The 18380-nt window shown below is 47.3% G+C and overlaps 1 protein-coding gene across 1 annotated transcript in view; it reads left to right on the top strand.

The window, feature by feature from the left end:
* LOC143981513 (uncharacterized) overlaps positions 1-6579 on the top strand; it is a 16279-nt gene extending 9700 nt beyond the window's left edge. Inside the window, exons 2-4 of the mRNA XM_077479382.1 lie at positions 367-693; positions 6004-6267; positions 6488-6579. Coding sequence (XP_077335508.1) covers positions 367-693; positions 6004-6267; positions 6488-6579 — 683 coding nt within the window. The remainder of the gene's footprint in view (positions 1-366; positions 694-6003; positions 6268-6487) is intronic.
* The last annotated feature ends 11801 nt before the right edge of the window (positions 6580-18380 follow it).

The raw sequence follows: 18380 nt of genomic DNA, 5'->3' as shown, positions 1-18380 counted from the left end.
TGAGTTGCTCTGGTTCTTCTCCTCATTGCCTCTCTCTTCTCCAAGTATATGGAGACATATGAACATCTGGAATAGTCCTGCAGGGTCTCTGATCACTTCTGTGGACTTCCCGGATGGCTGTTATACTGTAAACCTGAGTTTACATGAGGCCTATGGATTTTACATGGTTCCGGATCAGTCCTCAACCTTTTTCTCTTCATTAATATATCTTTTGCATTTAGAAATACCAATCCTATCAGTAATAACTGCTCTGGTCACAGGATAAGATCTTCATTTACTGGAACTTCTCTGCTGGGACTCTGAGTTGGAGTTTAGGGACACTCTGAAAGTTCTGCTCACATTTCCTTATCTGTCTTCTCCTCCCAGGTCTCCTGTGTATGATGATCATATCGGTGTCATCAGGAACGGTGTATGTACAGAGCGGATCCGACATCACTGACTGTCATATGAAATGTCCTCAGGATGATGTTACGGTGGAGCTGTACAGACAATGCAGAGGGGTGGAGAGGACATTGCTGGAAAATCACTGTTATTACAATCACACTAAATCTCATGACCCCAGACTACGACTGCACACAGGGAGCGGATGCTGGAAGCTGACACATGCCAGGAGGGAGGATTCCTGTGTGTATAAGATCTGGTGTTACGATATTCCAGAATATCTAATATCCTCTACAGAGATCCGTGTTCTGGGTAAGAGTCCATATACTTCATCACACTATTGTACTCTTTGGGGGAAGAAGATTGAGAGAGGATGAGGAAATTAGTTCTTATTGTAACAGATTTCCAGTATTCTCCACTAATATCTACCCATCTGTTCTACTCAGTATAACACTGGAGGGATGCGGGCATAGTGTCCCTATTCCAGGCCCCAGAGGGTTTGTGACAAACAGTGAGAGGTATGTAATATACAACATACAGCACAGTGTACAGAGTGGAGAGGAATGGAGTATATACCCACACCGGACACTTTATTAGGTACACCTTGCTAGTACCGGTTTGGACCACCTTTTGCTTTCCTTCTTGGTGGCATAGATACAACAAGGTGTTGGAAACGTTCCTCAGAGATTTTGCTCCATAGTGACATGATAGCATCACACAGTTGCTGCGCATCCATGATGAGAATTATCCATTCCACCAAATCACAAAGGTGCTCTATTGGATGAGTTCTGGTGAGTGTGGAGGCCATTGGAGTTCAGCGACCTCATTGTCCAGTGGTGAGATCTGGTGAGTGTGGAGGCCATTGGAGTTCAGCGACCTCATTGTCCAGTGGTGAGATCTGGTGAGTGTGGAGACCATTGGATTACAGTGACCTCATTGTCCAGTGGTGAGATGATTGAAGCTTTGTGACATGGTGCATTATCCTGCTGGAAGGAGCCATCAGAAGTTGGGGGCACTGTAGTCATAAAGGGATGGACATGGTCAGCAACAATACTCAGGTAGGTTGTGGCGTTTAAATGCTCAATTGGCACTAAGGGGCCCAAAGTGTGCCAAGAAAATATCCCCCCCACACCATTACACCCCCACCACCAGCCTGAACCGGTGATACAAGGCAGGATGGATCCATGCGCCAAATTCTGACCCCACCATCTGAATGTCGCAGCTGAAATGGAGACTCATCAGACCAGGCAACAGTTTTAAAATCTTCTATTGTACAATTTTGATGAGCCTGTAAGAATTGTAGCCTCAGTTTCCTGTTCATGGCTGACAGGAGTGGCACCCGGTATGGTCTTCTGCTACTGTAGCCCATCTGCTTCAAGGTCGGATGTGTTGTGCTTTCAGAAATGGTAATCTTCATACCTTGGATGTAACAAGCGGTTATTTGAGTTACTGTTGCTTTTCTATCATCTGGAACCAGTCTACCCATTCTCCTCTGACATCACTAAGGCATTTTCATCTACAGGACTGCCACTCACTGGATATTTTCCCTTTTTCGGACCATTCTCTGTAAACCAGAGAAATGGTTGTGTGTGAAAATCCCAGTAGATCAGCCGTTTATGAAATACTCAGACCAGCCCGTCTGGCACCAACAACCATGCCATGTTTAAAGTCACTTAAATCCCCTTTGTTCCTCATTCTGATGCTCAGGTTGAACTTCAGCAGGTCGTCTTCACTACCTCTAGGTGCCTAAATACATTGAGCTGCTGCCATGTGATTGGCTGATTAGCAATTTGTGTTGCCCAGCCATTGAACAGGTGTACCTAATAAAGTGTATAACATACAGTAGAGTGATATGATGTATATACTGCATTGTCCCGGCTGGAGTGATGTAGATTGTAGAATACACAGGTAGGTAATGGAGTGGTATGGAGAATATAACCTTCAGCTCTGTGTACAGTGAATGTACCTCACATTAATGTTGCTCTATCCCATACATTACATTGTAAGCTATGGACGTGTCTGAATGGTGAGGTTTCTGCTGCACTCGGGGCCACCATTAGAAATCATTGTGCCCCATACACCCTGCCTGACATTTCCCCCTCCAAGTGGTACCTTTTAGGTACCTATAGGGAGGCAGCTAACAAAGGTTGTCAATGTCCACAAACACCAAAATGTTTTTCCTTTTACAATCACTTTAAATGAGGCTGGTAAAGTCAGGCAGTTGAGCCATTGCTTTACTTTCCTAATCATCCATCTCTAGGCTGTATGCATGGCAAACATTAAATGGGGGAGAACCATAACCACCCTGCAGCCTTATGTACTGCACAAGGTTGTGGCGCAATGGGTCATATGTCTCAGGGTTGAAACATGCAGTAAGGAGGTGACCTATCACTCCCTCACTACTTGTCAAACACCAGCAATGACCACTGCACATCTGAACAAGACCTTAGAGCCCCTCTCAGCCCCTCTTACTCCTTCAGAACCCCCGAGGTCCCTTTAGTTCCATGTACCAAATAATTACTAACTAGGGAATCTCTGTCCTCCGTCCCTTTGTCTGTCTCAAAAGTGAAACTTCAGGGGCCTGTACAGACCCATGGAATCTCACTAAAGACCTCCAACAGTGTTGTAAAACAAAATGTATTTTTAAAGAAATTCAAATAATAAAATAATCAATAATCAAATAAGACTAAAAGTTCTAATCGGACTAAAAAGCCAGGTTATGGTGTCCTTTTATGAAGCAGTGAAATCTATTCACTGCTTCATTCTCCGGCATTCACATGGAAGATCTTTCTCCTCTGTGTGCCACTTTATGAAGCGGAGTAGATCGCTTCACCCTCGGAGGAGTGAAGCGATCTACAAATGCTTCTAAAGCCCCGTACACACGAGCGGACTTTTCAACATCCAAAAGTCTGACGGAATGATTCCGTCAGACTGTTCGATCGTGTGTGGGCTGCAACAGACTTTTGATTCGCCAAAGTCTGACAGACTTTAGAAAATGGAACATGCTTCAAATTTTTCCGACGGAACTCCGCCGGACCCAGTTCCTACCGAAAAATTTGCTCGTGTGTATGCTATTCCGACGGACTAAAACCGACGCTAGGGCAGCTATTGGCTACTGGCTATGAACTTCCTTATTCTAGTCCAGTCATACGTCATCACGTTCGAATCCGTCGGAGTTTGGTGTGATTGTGTGTGGCCAAGTCCGCTCAGCCGAAAAGTCCGTCAGAACTCTGTCGGAACTCCAGCAGAACTCTGGCAGAACTCCTTCGGAAGTCTGTCGGACATAAGTCCTCTCGTGTGTACAGGGCATAACACTGGAGAACGGCCCCTAATACTGGAATCTCCTGAGACTTTACGAGATTACAGTACTAGAAATTCACCGATACACAGAGATGTCAATTTATTAAGTAGTGATAAATTACCACAGCTCAATACACTGACACACGGTGTGATTAATGTTAGTGAAATAAAGAGTCCCCCTACATAATATATACATGTATATACACACAGACATTATACATACATGTGTATATACACACACATTATATATATATGTATACACATAAATATGACAGGGGGATATGGTTACAGTGTTGGGGGGTCTGAACGAGGCATAAGGAAGTTAATCATCTTCCTCTTTCCTCCTCAGATCCCCCCACATTCCCTCTTCACTCCCCGGTTCTCCACCTCTGAGCTGGTGAATCGGGGAGGGTGAATTCTGACACAGATCACCGGTGAAGCGCTGAGATCCCAGCTTCATAAACTGGCTGTTACTGTGTCATTCTATGAGGATTCTCAGTGTGTGGAGATAATCGGCGGGAGAACAAGTTCAAACACTTCTCCCCCGATTATCTCTGGTTTATAAACTGTTTATGGGCTGTGATCAGCGGCGATCCTCTGGATCTCCACTGATCACTGCTTCATAAACGGACACCTTAATATGTTGCATAACTCAGCCACACCCACTGTATGCTGCGGTGCACGGCACCATCTCCCTTGTTGAAGCCCCAGTGCATTACTTTGGCCAGGGGCCCATGATGCTATTAAGATGGCACTAACATCTCTGAGCTCTGCCCCACTTACTACTGACCCCTGACCTCTGCCTCACTACTGACTTCTGTGTCACTACTGAACTCTGCCTCACTACTGACCTCTGAACTCTGCTTCTATTTCAACCACGGCCAATATTCAGCACAATAAAAAACACACACAATTTTTACCGCTGCACATACCACACTTTCTTGTTATTGCTCAGGAAGGCGCAACTTATGATCCTGAACACAGGCCTCATTACTTTCTATGTCACTGTTACCCCACATTGGAGGACAGAATGCTACTTGTTTAAAGGGGGTTGTAAAGGTTCGTTTTTTATTTTCTAAATAGGTTCCTATAAGCTAGTGCATTGTTGGTTCACTTACCTTTTCCTTCGATTTCCCTTATAAATGTTTTTTTTCTTTGTCTGAATTTCTCACTTCCTGTTCCTCCTCAGTGAACTGTTCAGTAAGCTGTTCTGGCTGACTAACCACTGCTCGGATGATGGTGTGAAGTTTACTGAGGAGAAACAGGAAGTGAGATATTCAGACAAAGAAAAAAAAAAACATTTAGAAGGGAAATCGAAGGAAAAGGTAAGTGAACCAACAATGCACTAGCTTAGAGGAACCTATATAGAAAATAAAAAAGAACCTTTACAACCCCTTTAAGTGCGGTGTGCTGCATCCCACACCCGACTTTCCCCACCCGGGTACTGAATGACATTGTCCTGATATGCGGTGGGGGGGGGGAGGGGGGGCGCCGTACTGAGTCTTTGCCTCGGGTGAAAGAATGTCTAGCTTCACCATTGGTTGTGGACATCGCTGGCATGAGAGGGGGCTCAGATAAGTATAGGGGGGCTGCTGCACCCAGAAGTTTTTTTACCTTCATCCATAGAATTCATAAAGGTAAAAAATCTTCAACCTTTACAAACACTGAAGTGGAGTGTCCTTGTAATTTACTGTGAGCTGAGCAGAAATCACTGACAACCTTATCTTCTGTCTGTAAACTACGTCCCATCATCTCCCATGTAATGGAGGGGGGAGCCTGAAAAAGAAAACTAATGCAGCTCCCACATCTAAGGGCTCATGCACACTGAAGCTTATAAAGTGACTTTTTTGGGAGTTTGGGCATTTTTTTAACAGCCCTTAAACCCCCCTCTATGTTATCCTATGTGTCCATGCACACATGGAGGTTTTTTGAAGTTTATCAGCAAAATCGCGTTCAAGAGCAGTTCAGTTCTGCTGAATGCTGAAAAACTGTGCATAAACATGCTTTTATCAGCATTTTTTACAGGTGGGTGTAATTTTAAAAAATGCCCAAAAACGCTAAAGGAAAATGCACATAAACGTGCCTAAAAATCGAATTTTTAAAGCAGTGTTTTCCTGCCAGCAAGCCGACTTCCAGAAATACTTTTTTTTAATGTCCTGTGTGCATGGAGCCTAAAGATGATTACATTGCAGTGTATTATTGATGCACTTTAGCTATAGGATCTGTGTGTGTGTACAAGAGCTAGCACTCTATTCCATGTATCTGGGCTCTGTGTTGGTGACCTATGACTGATGGTTACCGTCCTCCTTCTGATCATTCTAGATCCGGTTCTCATCTCCAACATTACCAGTAACTTCAGCCGGTTGGGTGAGGAGATGGCGGTGAATATCCAGTTCTCTGGAGAAGAAAGCGCTGTGACCTGGGAGGAGGACGGGGAGCCTCTCCCTGAAAGATACCGGCTGATAGATGACAATAGGACGCTGATTATCCCCAGTGTGCAGAGAGACGACGCCGAGAGGAGATTCCGGGTCAGGATCACAAACCCGGTCAGTGAGGAGATCCGGGAATACCGGCTGGAGATCGGAGGTGAGAGGGGCAATTACTGGGGGAATAATCTGATCTGTATAGAAGATGATCATAGTGGGAGGGTGACAGAATAGTAACATTGTGTCTTGTTGACTCTTCTCTGCTCTCCTGATGGAGGATTATACAGGTGAGATGTCACATGACCACCGACCATACAGACCGATACATACACACTAAATCTTTTATACATTGTATCTTTATTTCATTTACTTTCTCACAGATTTGAAGCAATATAGAGGAAGGACGGGTCTCATTGCTGGTCTCATTTTCTTAGGAATTTTAGCAGCAGTGATTTCACCACATATAAGGTAAATTATATTTCTTTTTCCTCTCAGTAATACATTATTACACAGATAATAGTTGTCAGTCAGTGGATGCAGAAACAGGTTTCTCATTATCACTACTGGTTGGCTGTGATCTTACATTGTACCTGGCAGGGGTCTCTAAACTCTTAGACCCCTTTCACACTGAGGGCGTTTTGCAGGCGCTATAGCATTAGAAATAGCGCCTGCAATCTGCCCTCAACTCTGCTGCACCATTCATTCTAGTGTGAAAGCCCTGAGGGCTTTCACACCGGAGCGGTGCGCTGGCAGGACGTCAGGAAAAGTCCTGCCAGCAGCTTCTTTGGAGCGGTGAAGGAGCAGTGTTTACTGCTCCTCCGAAGCTGCTCCCCATTGAAATCAATGGGGCAAGTGCTGCATTACCGCCAGCAAAACGCCACTATTGTGGGTGGTTTTAACCCTTTCTCAGCCTCTAGCGGGGGGTAAAAGTGCCTCACTAGCGGCCGAAATGCGCTGCAAATCCAACGGTAAAACGCAGCTAAAAATAGCGGAGTTTTACCGCCGACGCTATGGGCTTGGCAGTGTGAAAGGGGTCTTAAAGGGCCAGTTTACTGCCCATAACACTATTTAGAGGCAAAAAATGGTCAGTAGGAGTAAATAAAATGTCCTGGCATTACTGGGAGCTAAAATGCCAGTGGTGAAGCTTCTGTGTCTGGTGGATGTCTATATTAATTTTATACTCAGGGACGTGCAGTCAGGGGAGGCAGTGCCATGAACATAAAACAAAGCTTTGAGGGTCATAGTTCGGCAACCTGGGGTCACAGAAAATCCAAATTGGTATGTAGCCTAAGTCCTACCCCACCACTGGTAACAATTTGGGGCTCCTACGACCTATGGTTCCAGAGATATGGGGCTCCTTGCACAGCCTGTCAGAAGCTACATACAGAGCGGCCAGTTTAAATACAAGCTGGCACACTCAGTTTGGAGCAGACTGAGAGGATGAGCTCACAGTCCCTCTCCTCACTTCTTATCAGAGGCACTGAGCTTAAAGTGGAGGGCCACTCTAAAAAAAAAATGCATAAAAATGTTCCTAAAAAATTGAAGGAAAAAAAAAACAAATGTTTTTTAACTTACCAGAAATGCCTGTTGCTAGGCAGATCGTCCTAATCTGCCTCTTCCTATTCCGTGGTGATCTTCAGTCTTCTCCTCCTCACGTCGTCTTCTAGTGAATGGGGCATGGTGTGTTCTGGGAACTGTCTGTGTCCCAGAACACAGAGCGCCCCATTCACAAAGCGCTGCGAGACTCGCGCATGCGCAGTAGGAAATGGGCAGTGAAGCCTTAAGGCTCCACTGCCTTGTTTCCCTTAGTTGGAATGGTGGCACCAGGACCCGAGAGCCGAGGTGGGTAAGTATAGGTAAGTGTGCTTATTAAAAGTCAGTAGCTACAGTGTTTGTAGTTAATTCCCGGCTGGCCCTCCCCTTTAACCACTTCAATACAGGGCATTTATACACTCTTCCTTCCAAGACCAATTTTTAGCTTTCAGCGCTCACACACTTTGAATGCCAATTGCTCAGTCATGCAACACTGTACCCAAACAAAATTGTTATAATTTTTTTCATACAAATAGAGCTTTCTTTTGGTAGTATTTAATCACCACTGGGGTTTTTTTGTGACATAAGTGAAAAAAAAGAGCGACAAAAAAACAAAACACTTCTTTTTAGTTTCTATGATAAAATTTTGCAAATAAGTCATTTTTGTTCATAAATTTTGGCCAAAATTTATACTTCTACATCTCTTTGGTAAAAAACAACCTACATTTGTGGATATTATTTAGTCTCTTTGAAAGTTATACAGTCTACAAGCTATGGTGCAAATCAACTGATCACATCTGATCACACCTGATGCACTGACGGCCTATCTCATTTCTTGAGGCTCTGAAAAGTCAGGAAAGTACAAATACCCCCAAATGACCCCCTTTTGAAAAGTAGACAGTCCAAGTTATTTAGTCAGGGCCGTCTTTAAGGCAGGGCAAAAGGGGAAGCTGCCCTGGGCCCTGTCATTGTTGTGGGGCCCAAAGCAGCTGCCTCATACTTGCCAACTATCCCAGTTTACATTCCCTTGAAGTTTTACTCCTGTGCTGCTACTAATGCTGCCCAGCTCTGCCCTATAGTTGTGTACAGATGACTCACCCGCAGACCTGTGTTTACATGTAAATACTGGCATTCATATGTAAATAGCAGTGACATGCATATGTAAATAGCTGAGGCCAACTGCATTGATATGTAAATAAAGGCAGCATTGATAGGTATATCATGCCCCCCTGCAGTGAGGAGAAGATGTACTGTAACCTATAGCAACCAGTGAGCAGTATTACTGTACAGTAATCTCTAGCAGCCAATCAACAAGCAGAAATGTGCTGTAACCTCTAGCAACTAATCAGTGAGCCTTAAGGAGTGCTGTAACCTCTAGCAACCAGTCAGTGAGCAGTAATGATATGCTGTAACTTCTGGCAATCAATCACAATCACTGCCTGATCTGATACAGTAAACTGATTTTAAGTCTAGCTGCTATTTATTGTATGTCTCAGAGAAGGTGGAGAGCGAAATTGCATGGGGGGAGGGGGCCCTAAGAAAATTTTTGCTCAAGGTCCAATCAATATTAAAGACGGCCCTGTATTTAGTAAGAGGCATGGTGAGTTTTTTGAAGTTCAAATTTTTTCCCACAATTCTTGGGAAAAAGAAGAATTGTTTTTTTTTTTTTTTTTTTTTTACAAATTGTCATAATAACAAGTTTTCTCACACACATCATATGCATACTTCCAATTACACACCAAAATACATTCTGCAACTCTTCCCGAGTATGGCGATACCACATGTGTGGGACTTTTACACAGGCTGGCCACACAGAGAGGTCCAACATGCAGGGAGCACCGTAAGGGGTTCTAGGAGCATAAATGACACCTCTAATTTCCTAATGACCTATTACATTTGTGAAGGCCCTAGAGCACCAGAACAATGGAATTACCCACAAAATGACCCAATTTTGGAAAGCAAACACCCCAACGTCTATTCTATAGGGCATAATGAGTCTTTTCAAAAGTTAATTTTTTTTCCACAAGTCTTCGGAAAACGTGGAAAGAAAATTAAAACATATTTTTTTACACAAAGTGGCCAGTTTATAAGATATTTCTAACTCAAAGCATGTACATAGCAAAAATGACACCCCAAAATACATTCTACTACTCATCCTGAGTATGGCAATACCACATGTGTGTGACTTTTACACAGCCTGGCCACATACAAAGGCCCAACATGCAGGGAGCACCATCAGGTGTTCTAGGACCATAAATGACACCTCTAATTTCCTAATGACCTATTACATTTGTGAAGGCCCTGGAGCACCAGGACAATGGAATTACCCACAAAATGACCCCATTTTGGAAAGCAAACACCCAAAGTATATTCTATGAAGCATTATGAGTCTTTTGAATGGTTTTTTTTTTTTTACACAAGTCTTCAAAAAACATGGAAACAAAATGAAAATCTTTTTTATTTTTTTTATTTTTTACACAAAGTTGTCCATTTATAAGATATTTCTAACACATAGCATATATAGAGCAAAAATTACACCCCAAAACACATTTGGCTACTACTCCTGAGTATGGCAATACCACATGTGTGAGACTTTTACACAGCCTGGCCACATACAGAGGCCCAACATTGAAGTAGTACCTTCAGGTGTTCTAGGAGCATAAATTACACATCTCATTTCATTCCTACCTATCACACTTTTGAAGGTCCTGGAGCACCAGGACAATGGAGTTACCCACAAAATGACCCCATTTTGGAACGCAAACACCCGAACGTGTATTCTATGAGGCATAGGCTGCAAATAGGTACTTGGGTACTCTGATGAGCTGGAGACACATAGTCGGTTACTCTGATGGGCTGGTGACAGGTACTCAGGTACTCCGATGGGCTGGTGACGGGTACTCGGGTACTCTGATGGACTGTGACAGGTACTTAGATGGACCGTGACAGGTACTCAGGTGGACTGTGACAGGTACTCAGGTATTCGGTACTCAGATGGGCTGTGACAGGTACTCGGATGCTCAGAAGTGCTGGGACAGGTACTCAGATGGACCGTGACAGGTACTCAGGTGGACTGTGACAGGTACTCAGGTATTCGGTACTCAGATGGGCTGTGACAGGTACTCGGATGCTCAGATGGGCTGGTACATGTACTCCGGTACTCAGATGGGCTCATAGGTACTCAGATGGACTGTGACAGGTACTCAGCTGGGACAGGTACTCAACAAGTACTCATCTGCGCTGGGGCAGGTGCTCGGGTACTCAGATGGGGTGGGACAGGCACTCGGATACTCAGATGGGCTGGGACAGGTACTCAGATGGGATGTGACAGGTACTCGGGTACTCAGATGGGCTGTGACAGGTACTTGGGTACTCAGATGGGCTGTGACAGGTACTTGGGTACTCAGGTAGGCTGTGACAGGTACTCAGGTGGGCTGGGACAGAGACTCGGGTACTCAGGTGGGCTGGGACAGGTACTTGGGTACTCAGATGGGCTGTGACAGGTACTCGGGTACTCAGATGGACCCTGGAGCACCAGAACAATGGAATTGCCCACAAAATGACCCCATTTTGGAAAACAAACACCCCAACGTGTATTCTACGAGGCATGGGCTGCAAATAGGTATTTGGGTACTCTGATGGGCTGGAGACACGTAGTCGGTTACTCTGATGGGCTGGTGACAGGTACTCGGGTACTCTGATGGACTGTGACAGGTACTTAGATGGACCGTGAAAGGTACTCAGGTGGACTGTGACAGGTACTCAGGTATTCAGTACTCAGATGGGCTGTGACAGGTACTCGGGTACTCAGATGGATCGTGACAGGTACTCAGATGGACCGTGACAGGTACTCGGGTGGACTGTGACAGGTACTCAGGTATTCGGTACTCAGATGTGACAGGTGGGCTGTGACAGGTACTCAGATGGGCTGTGACAGGTACTCGGATACTCAGATGGATCGTGACAGGTACTCAGATGGACCGTGACAGGTACTCGGGTGGACTGTGACAGGTACTCAGGTATTCGGTACTCAGATGTGACAGGTGGGCTGTGACAGGTACTCGGATGCTCAGATGGGCTGGAACAGGTACTCAGATGGACTGTGAAAGGTACTCGGGTACACAGATGGGCTGTGACAGATACTCAGATGGGCTGTGACAGGTACTCGGGTACTCAGATGGGCTGTGACAGGTACTCGGGTACTCAGATGGGCTGTGACAGGTACTCGGGTACTCAGATGGGCTGTGACAGGTACTTGGATACTCAGATGGACTGTGACAGGTACTCGGGTACTCAGATGGGCTGGGACAGGTACTCGGATACTCAGATGGACTGTGACAGGTACTTAGGTACTCTGATACTCAGATGGACTGTGACAGGTACTCAGATGGGCTGGGACAGATACTCGGGTACTCAGATGGGCTGGGACAGGTACTCGGGTACTCAAATGGACTGTGACAGGTTCTCGGATACTCACATGGGCTGTGACAGGAACTCGGGTACTCAGATGGGATCACAGGTACTCAGGTACTCGGATACTCAGATGGACTGTGACAGTTACTCAGCTGGGCTGGGACAGGTACTCGGGTACTCAGATGGGCTGTAACAGGTACTCAGATACTCAGATGGACTGTGACAGGTACTTGGATACTCTTATGGACTGTGACAGGTACTCGGGTACTCAGATGGGCTGTGACAGGTACTCAGATACTCAGAATGACTGTGACAGGTACTCGGGTACTCAGATGGGCTGTGACAGGTACTCAGATACTCAGAATGACTGTGACAGGTACTAAGATGGACTGTGACAGGTACTTAGGTGCTCGGGTACTCAGATGGGCTGGGACAGGCACTCGGGTACTCAGATGGACTGGGACAGGTACTCAGATGGGCTGTGACAGGTACTCGGGTACTCAGATGGGCCCTGGAGCACCAGGACAATGGAATTACCCACAAAATGACCCCATTTTGGAAAACAAACACCCCAGCGTGTATTCTATGAGGCATGGGCTGCAAATAGGTACTTGGGTACTCTGATGGGCTGGAGACACGTAGTCGGTTACTCTGATGGGCTGGTGACAGGTACTCCGATGGGCTGGTGACAGGTACTCGGGTACTCTGATGGACTGTGATAGGTACTTGGGCACAAAGATGAACTGTGACAGGTACTCGGGTAATCAGATGGGCTTGGACAGGTACTCAGGTACTCAGATGGGCTGTGACAGGTACTCGGGTACTCTAATGGACTGTGACAGGTACTTAGATGGACCGTGACAGGTACTCAGGTGGACTGTGACAGGTACTCGGATACTCACATGGACTGTGACAGGAACTCGGGTACTTAGATGGGATCACAGGTACTCAGATGGACTGTGACAGGTACTCGGATACTCAGATGGACTGTGACAGGTACTCAGCTGGGCTGGGACAGGTGCTCGGGTACTCAGATGGGCTGGGACAGGCACTCGGGTACTCAGATGAACTGGGACAGGTACTCAGATGGGCTGTAACAGGTACTCGGGTACTCAGATGGGCTGTGAAACGTACTCAGGTACAAAGATGGGCTGTGAGAGGTACTCGGGTACTCAGATGGGCCCTGGAGCACCAGGACAATGGAATTACCCACAAAATGACCCCATTTTGGAAAACAAACACCCCAACGTGTATTCTATGAGGCATGGGCTGCAAATAGGTACTTGGGTACTCTGATGGGCTGGAGACACGTAGTCGGTTACTCTGATGGGCTGGGACAGGTACTTGGGTACTCAAATGTACTGTAACAGGTACTCGGGTACTCAAATGGACTGTGATAGGTAAACAGGTACTCAGATGGATTGTGACAGGTTCTCGGATACTCACATGGGCTGTGACAGGAACTCGGGTACTCAAATGGGATCACAGGTACTCGGATACTCAGATGGACTGTGACAGGTACTCAGCTGGGCTGGGGCAGGTACTCAAGTACTCAGCTGGGCTGGGGCAGGTACTCAAGTACTCAGCTGGGCTGGGACAGGTACTCAAGTACTCAGCTGGGCTGTAACAGGTACTCAGATACTCAGATGGACTGTGACAGGTACTTGGATACTCTGATGGACTGTGACAGGTACTCGGGTACCCAGATGGGCGGTGTCAGATACTCAGAATGACTGTGACAGGTACTCGGGTACTCAGATGGGCTGTGACAGGTACTCAGATACTCAGAATGACTGTGACAGGTACTCAGATGGATTGTGACAGGTACTTAGGTGCTCGGGTACTCAGATGGGCTGGGACAGGCACTCGGGTACTCAGATGGACTGTGACAGGTACTCGGGTACTCAGATGGGCTGTGAAACGTACTCAGGTACGCAGATGGGCTGTGACAGGTACTCTGGTACTCAGATGGGCCCTGGAGCACCAGGACAATGGAATTACCCACAAAATGACCCCATTTTGGAAAACAAACACCCCAACGTGTATTCTATGAGGCATGGGCTGCAAATAGGTACTTGGGTACTCTGATGGGCTGGAGACACGTAGTCGGTTACACTGATGGGCTGGTGACAGGTACTCCGATGGGCTGGTGACAGGTACTCGGGTACTCTGATGGACTGTGACAGGTACTTGGGCACAAAGATGAACTGTGACAGGTACTCGGGTACTCAGATGGGCTTGGACAGGTACTCGGGTACTCAGATGAACTGTGACAGATACTCAGGTACTCAGATGGGCTGTGACAGGTACTCGGGTACTCTAATGGACTGTGACAGGTACTTAGATGGACCGTGACAGGTACTCAGGTGGACTGTGACAGGTACTCGGATACTCACATGGACTGTGACAGGAACTCGGGTACTTAGATGGGATCACAGGTACTCAGATGGACTGTGACAGGTACTCGGATACTCAGATGGACTGTGACAGGTACTCAGCTGGGCTGGGACAGGTGCTCGGGTACTCAGATGGGCTGGGACAGGCACTCGGGTACTCAGATGAACTGGGACAGGTACTCAGATGGGCTGTGACAGGTACTCGGGTACTCAGATGGGCCGTGAAACATACTCAGGTACAAAGATGGGCTGTGAGAGGTACTCGGGTACTCAGATGGGCCCTGGAGCACCAGGACAATGGAATTACCCACAAAATGACCCCATTTTGGAAAACAAACACCCCAACGTGTATTCTATGAGGCATGGGCTGCAAATAGGTACTTGGGTACTCTGATGGGCTGGAGACACGTAGTCGGTTACTCTGATGGGCTGGGACAGGTACTTGGGTACTCAAATGTACTGTAACAGGTACTCGGGTACTCAAATGGACTGTGATAGGTAAACAGGTACTCAGATGGATTGTGACAGGTTCTCGGATACTCACATGGGCTGTGACAGGAACTCGGGTACTCAAATGGGATCACAGGTACTCGGATACTCAGATGGACTGTGACAGGTACTCAGCTGGGCTGGGACAGGTACTCAAGTACTCAGCTGGGCTGGGACAGGTACTCGGGTACACAGATGGGCTGTAACAGGTACTCAGATACTCAGATGGACTGTGACAGGTACTTGGATACTCTGATGGACTGTGACAGGTACTCGGGTACCCAGATGGGCGGTGTCAGATACTCAGAATGACTGTGACAGGTACTCGGGTACTCAGAATGACTGTGACAGGTACTCAGATGGATTGTGACAGGTCCTTAGGTGCTCGGGTACTCAGATGGGCTGGGACAGGCACTCGGGTACTCAGATGGACTGGGACAGGTACTCAGATGGGCTGTGACAGGTACTCGGGTACTCAGATGGGCTGTGAAACGTACTCAGGTACGCAGATGGGCTGTGACAGGTACTCGGGTACTCAGATGGGCCCTGGAGCACCAGGACAATGGAATAACCCACAAAATGACCCCATTTTGGAAAACAAACACCCCAACGTGTATTCTATGAGGCATGGGCTGCAAATAGGTAATTGGGTACTCTGATGGGCTGGAGACACATAGTCGGTTACTCTGATGGGCTGGTGACAGGTACTCCGATGGGCTGGTGACAGGTACTCGGGTACTCTGATGGACTGTGACAGGTACTTGGGCACAAAGATGAACTGTGACAGGTACTCGGGTACTCAGATGAACTGCAACAGGTACTCATATGGACTGTGACAGGTACTCGGGTAATCAGATGGGCTTGGACAGGTACTCCGGTACTCAGATGAACTGTGACAGGTACTCAGGTGGACTGTGACAGGTACTCGGGTACTCAGATGAACTGTGACAGCTACTCAGGTACTCAGATGGGCTGTGACAGGTACTCGGGTACTCTGATGGACTGTAACAGGTACTTAGATGGACCGTGACAGGTACTCAGGTGGACTGTGATAGGTACTCGGATACTCACATGGACTGTGACAGGAACTCGGGTACTTAGATGGGATCACAGGTACTCAGACTGTGACAGGTACTCAGGTACTCGGATACTCAGATGGACTGTGACAGGTACTCAGCTGGGCTGGGACAGGTGCTCGGGTACTCAGATGGGCTGGGACAGGCACTCGGGTACTCAGATGAACTGGGACAGGTACTCAGATGGGCTGTGATAGGTACTCGGGTACTCAGATGGGCTGTGAAACGTACTCAGGTACAAAGATGGGCTGTGACAGGTACTCGGGTACTCAGATGGGCCCTGGAGCACCAGGACAATGGAATTACCCACAAAATGACCCCATTTTGGAAAACAAACACCCCGACGTGTATTCTATAAGGCATGGGCTACAAATAGGTACTTGGGTACTCTGATGGGCTGGAGACACGTAGTCGGTTACTCTGATGGGCTGGTGACAGGTACTCCGATGGGCTGGTGACAGGTACTCGGGTACTCTGATGAACTGTGACGGGTACTTAGGCACTCAGATGAACTGTGACAGGTACTCGGGTACTCCGATGAACTGCAACAAGTACTCAGATGGACTGTGACACGTACTCGGGTAATCAGATGGGCTTGGACAGGTATTCGGGTACTCAGATGAACTGTGACAGGTACTCAGGTACTCAGATGGGCTGTGACAGGTACTCGGGTACTCTGATGGACTGTGACAGGTACTTGGGCACAAAGATGAACTGTGACAGGTACTCGGGTACTCAGATGAACTGTGACAAGTACTCAGGTACTCAGATGAACTGTGACAGGTACTCAGATGGGCTGTGACAGGTACTCGGGTACTCAGATGGGCTGTGACAGGTACTCGGGTACTCTAATGGACTGTGACATGTACTTAGATGGACCGTGACAGGTACTCAGGTGGACTGTGACAGGTACTCGGGTACTCAGATGAACTGTGACAGCTACTCGGGTACTCTAATGGACTGTGACAGGTACTTAGATGGACCGTGACCGGTACTCAGGTGGACTGTGACAGGTACTCGGATGCTCAGATGGGCTGGGATAGGTACTCAGATACTCAGATGGGCTTTGACAGGTACTCAGATGGATTGTGACAGGTACACGGATACGCAGATGGACTGTGACAGGTACTTAGGTTCTCAAATACTCAGATGGACTGTGACAGGTACACGGATACGCAGATGGACTGTGACAGGTACTTAGGTTCTCAAATACTCAGATGGACTGTGACAGGTACTCGGGTACTCAGATGGGCTGTGACAGATACTTGGGTACTCAGATGGGCTGGGACAGGTACTTAGGAACTCAGATGGGCTCTAACAGGTACTCGGGTACTTTAATGGACTGTGACAGGTACTCGAGTACTCAGATGGACTAAGACAGGTACTCAGATGGGCTGTGACAGGTTCTCAGGTAATCGGGTACTTAGATGGGCTGTGACAGGTACTCTGTTACTCTGATGGGCTGCTGACAGGTACTTGGGTACTCTGATGGGCTGCTGACAGGTACTTGGGTACTCTGATGGGCTGCTGACAGGTACTCTGGTACTCCGATGGGCTGCTGACAGGTACTCGGGTACTCCGATGGACTGTGACAGGTACACGGGTATTCAGATGAACTGTGATAGGTACTCAGATGGACTGTGACAGGTACTTGGGTACTCTGATGGGCTTGGACAGGTACTCGGGTACTCAGATGAACTGTGATAGATACTCAGGTACTCAGATGGGCTGTGACAGGTACTCGGGTACTCAGATGGACTGTGACAGGCACTCAGATAGACCTTGACAGGTACTCAGGTGGACTGTGACAGGTACTCAGGTGTTCGGTGCTCAGATTGGCTGTGACAGGTACTCGGATGCTCAGATGGGCTGGGACAGGTACTCGGGTACTCAGATGGGCCGTGACAGGTACTTGGGTACTCAGATGGACTATGACAGGTACTCAGGTGTTCAGTACTCAGATTGGATGTGACAGGTACTCGGATGCTCAGATGGGCTGGGACAGGTACTCAGATGGACTGTGAAAGGTACTTGGGTACACAGATGGGCTGTGACAGATACTTAGGTACTCGGATACTCAGATGGACTGGGACAGGTACCCGGGTACTCAGATGGGCTGGGACAGGTACTCGGATACTCAGATGGACTGTGAAAGGTACTTAGGTACTCAGATACTCAGATTGACTGTGACAGGTACTCGGGTACTCAGATGGGCTGGGACAGGTACTCAGATGGACTGTGAAAGGTACTCGGGTACACAGATGGGCTGTGACAGATACTCAGATGGACTGTGACAGGTACTCAGGTACTCAGATGGGCTGTGACAGGTACTCAGATACTCAGAATGACTGTGACAGGTACTCGGG

This window comes from Lithobates pipiens, unplaced genomic scaffold, assembly GCF_037356315.1.
Source record: "Lithobates pipiens isolate NorthernLeopardFrog02 unplaced genomic scaffold, aLitPip1_a1.2 Scaffold_16, whole genome shotgun sequence".
Taxonomy (NCBI): Eukaryota; Metazoa; Chordata; class Amphibia; order Anura; family Ranidae; genus Lithobates; species Lithobates pipiens.
Note: the sequence above shows the minus strand (reverse complement) of the source record. Positions and strands in the feature narration are given on the sequence as shown.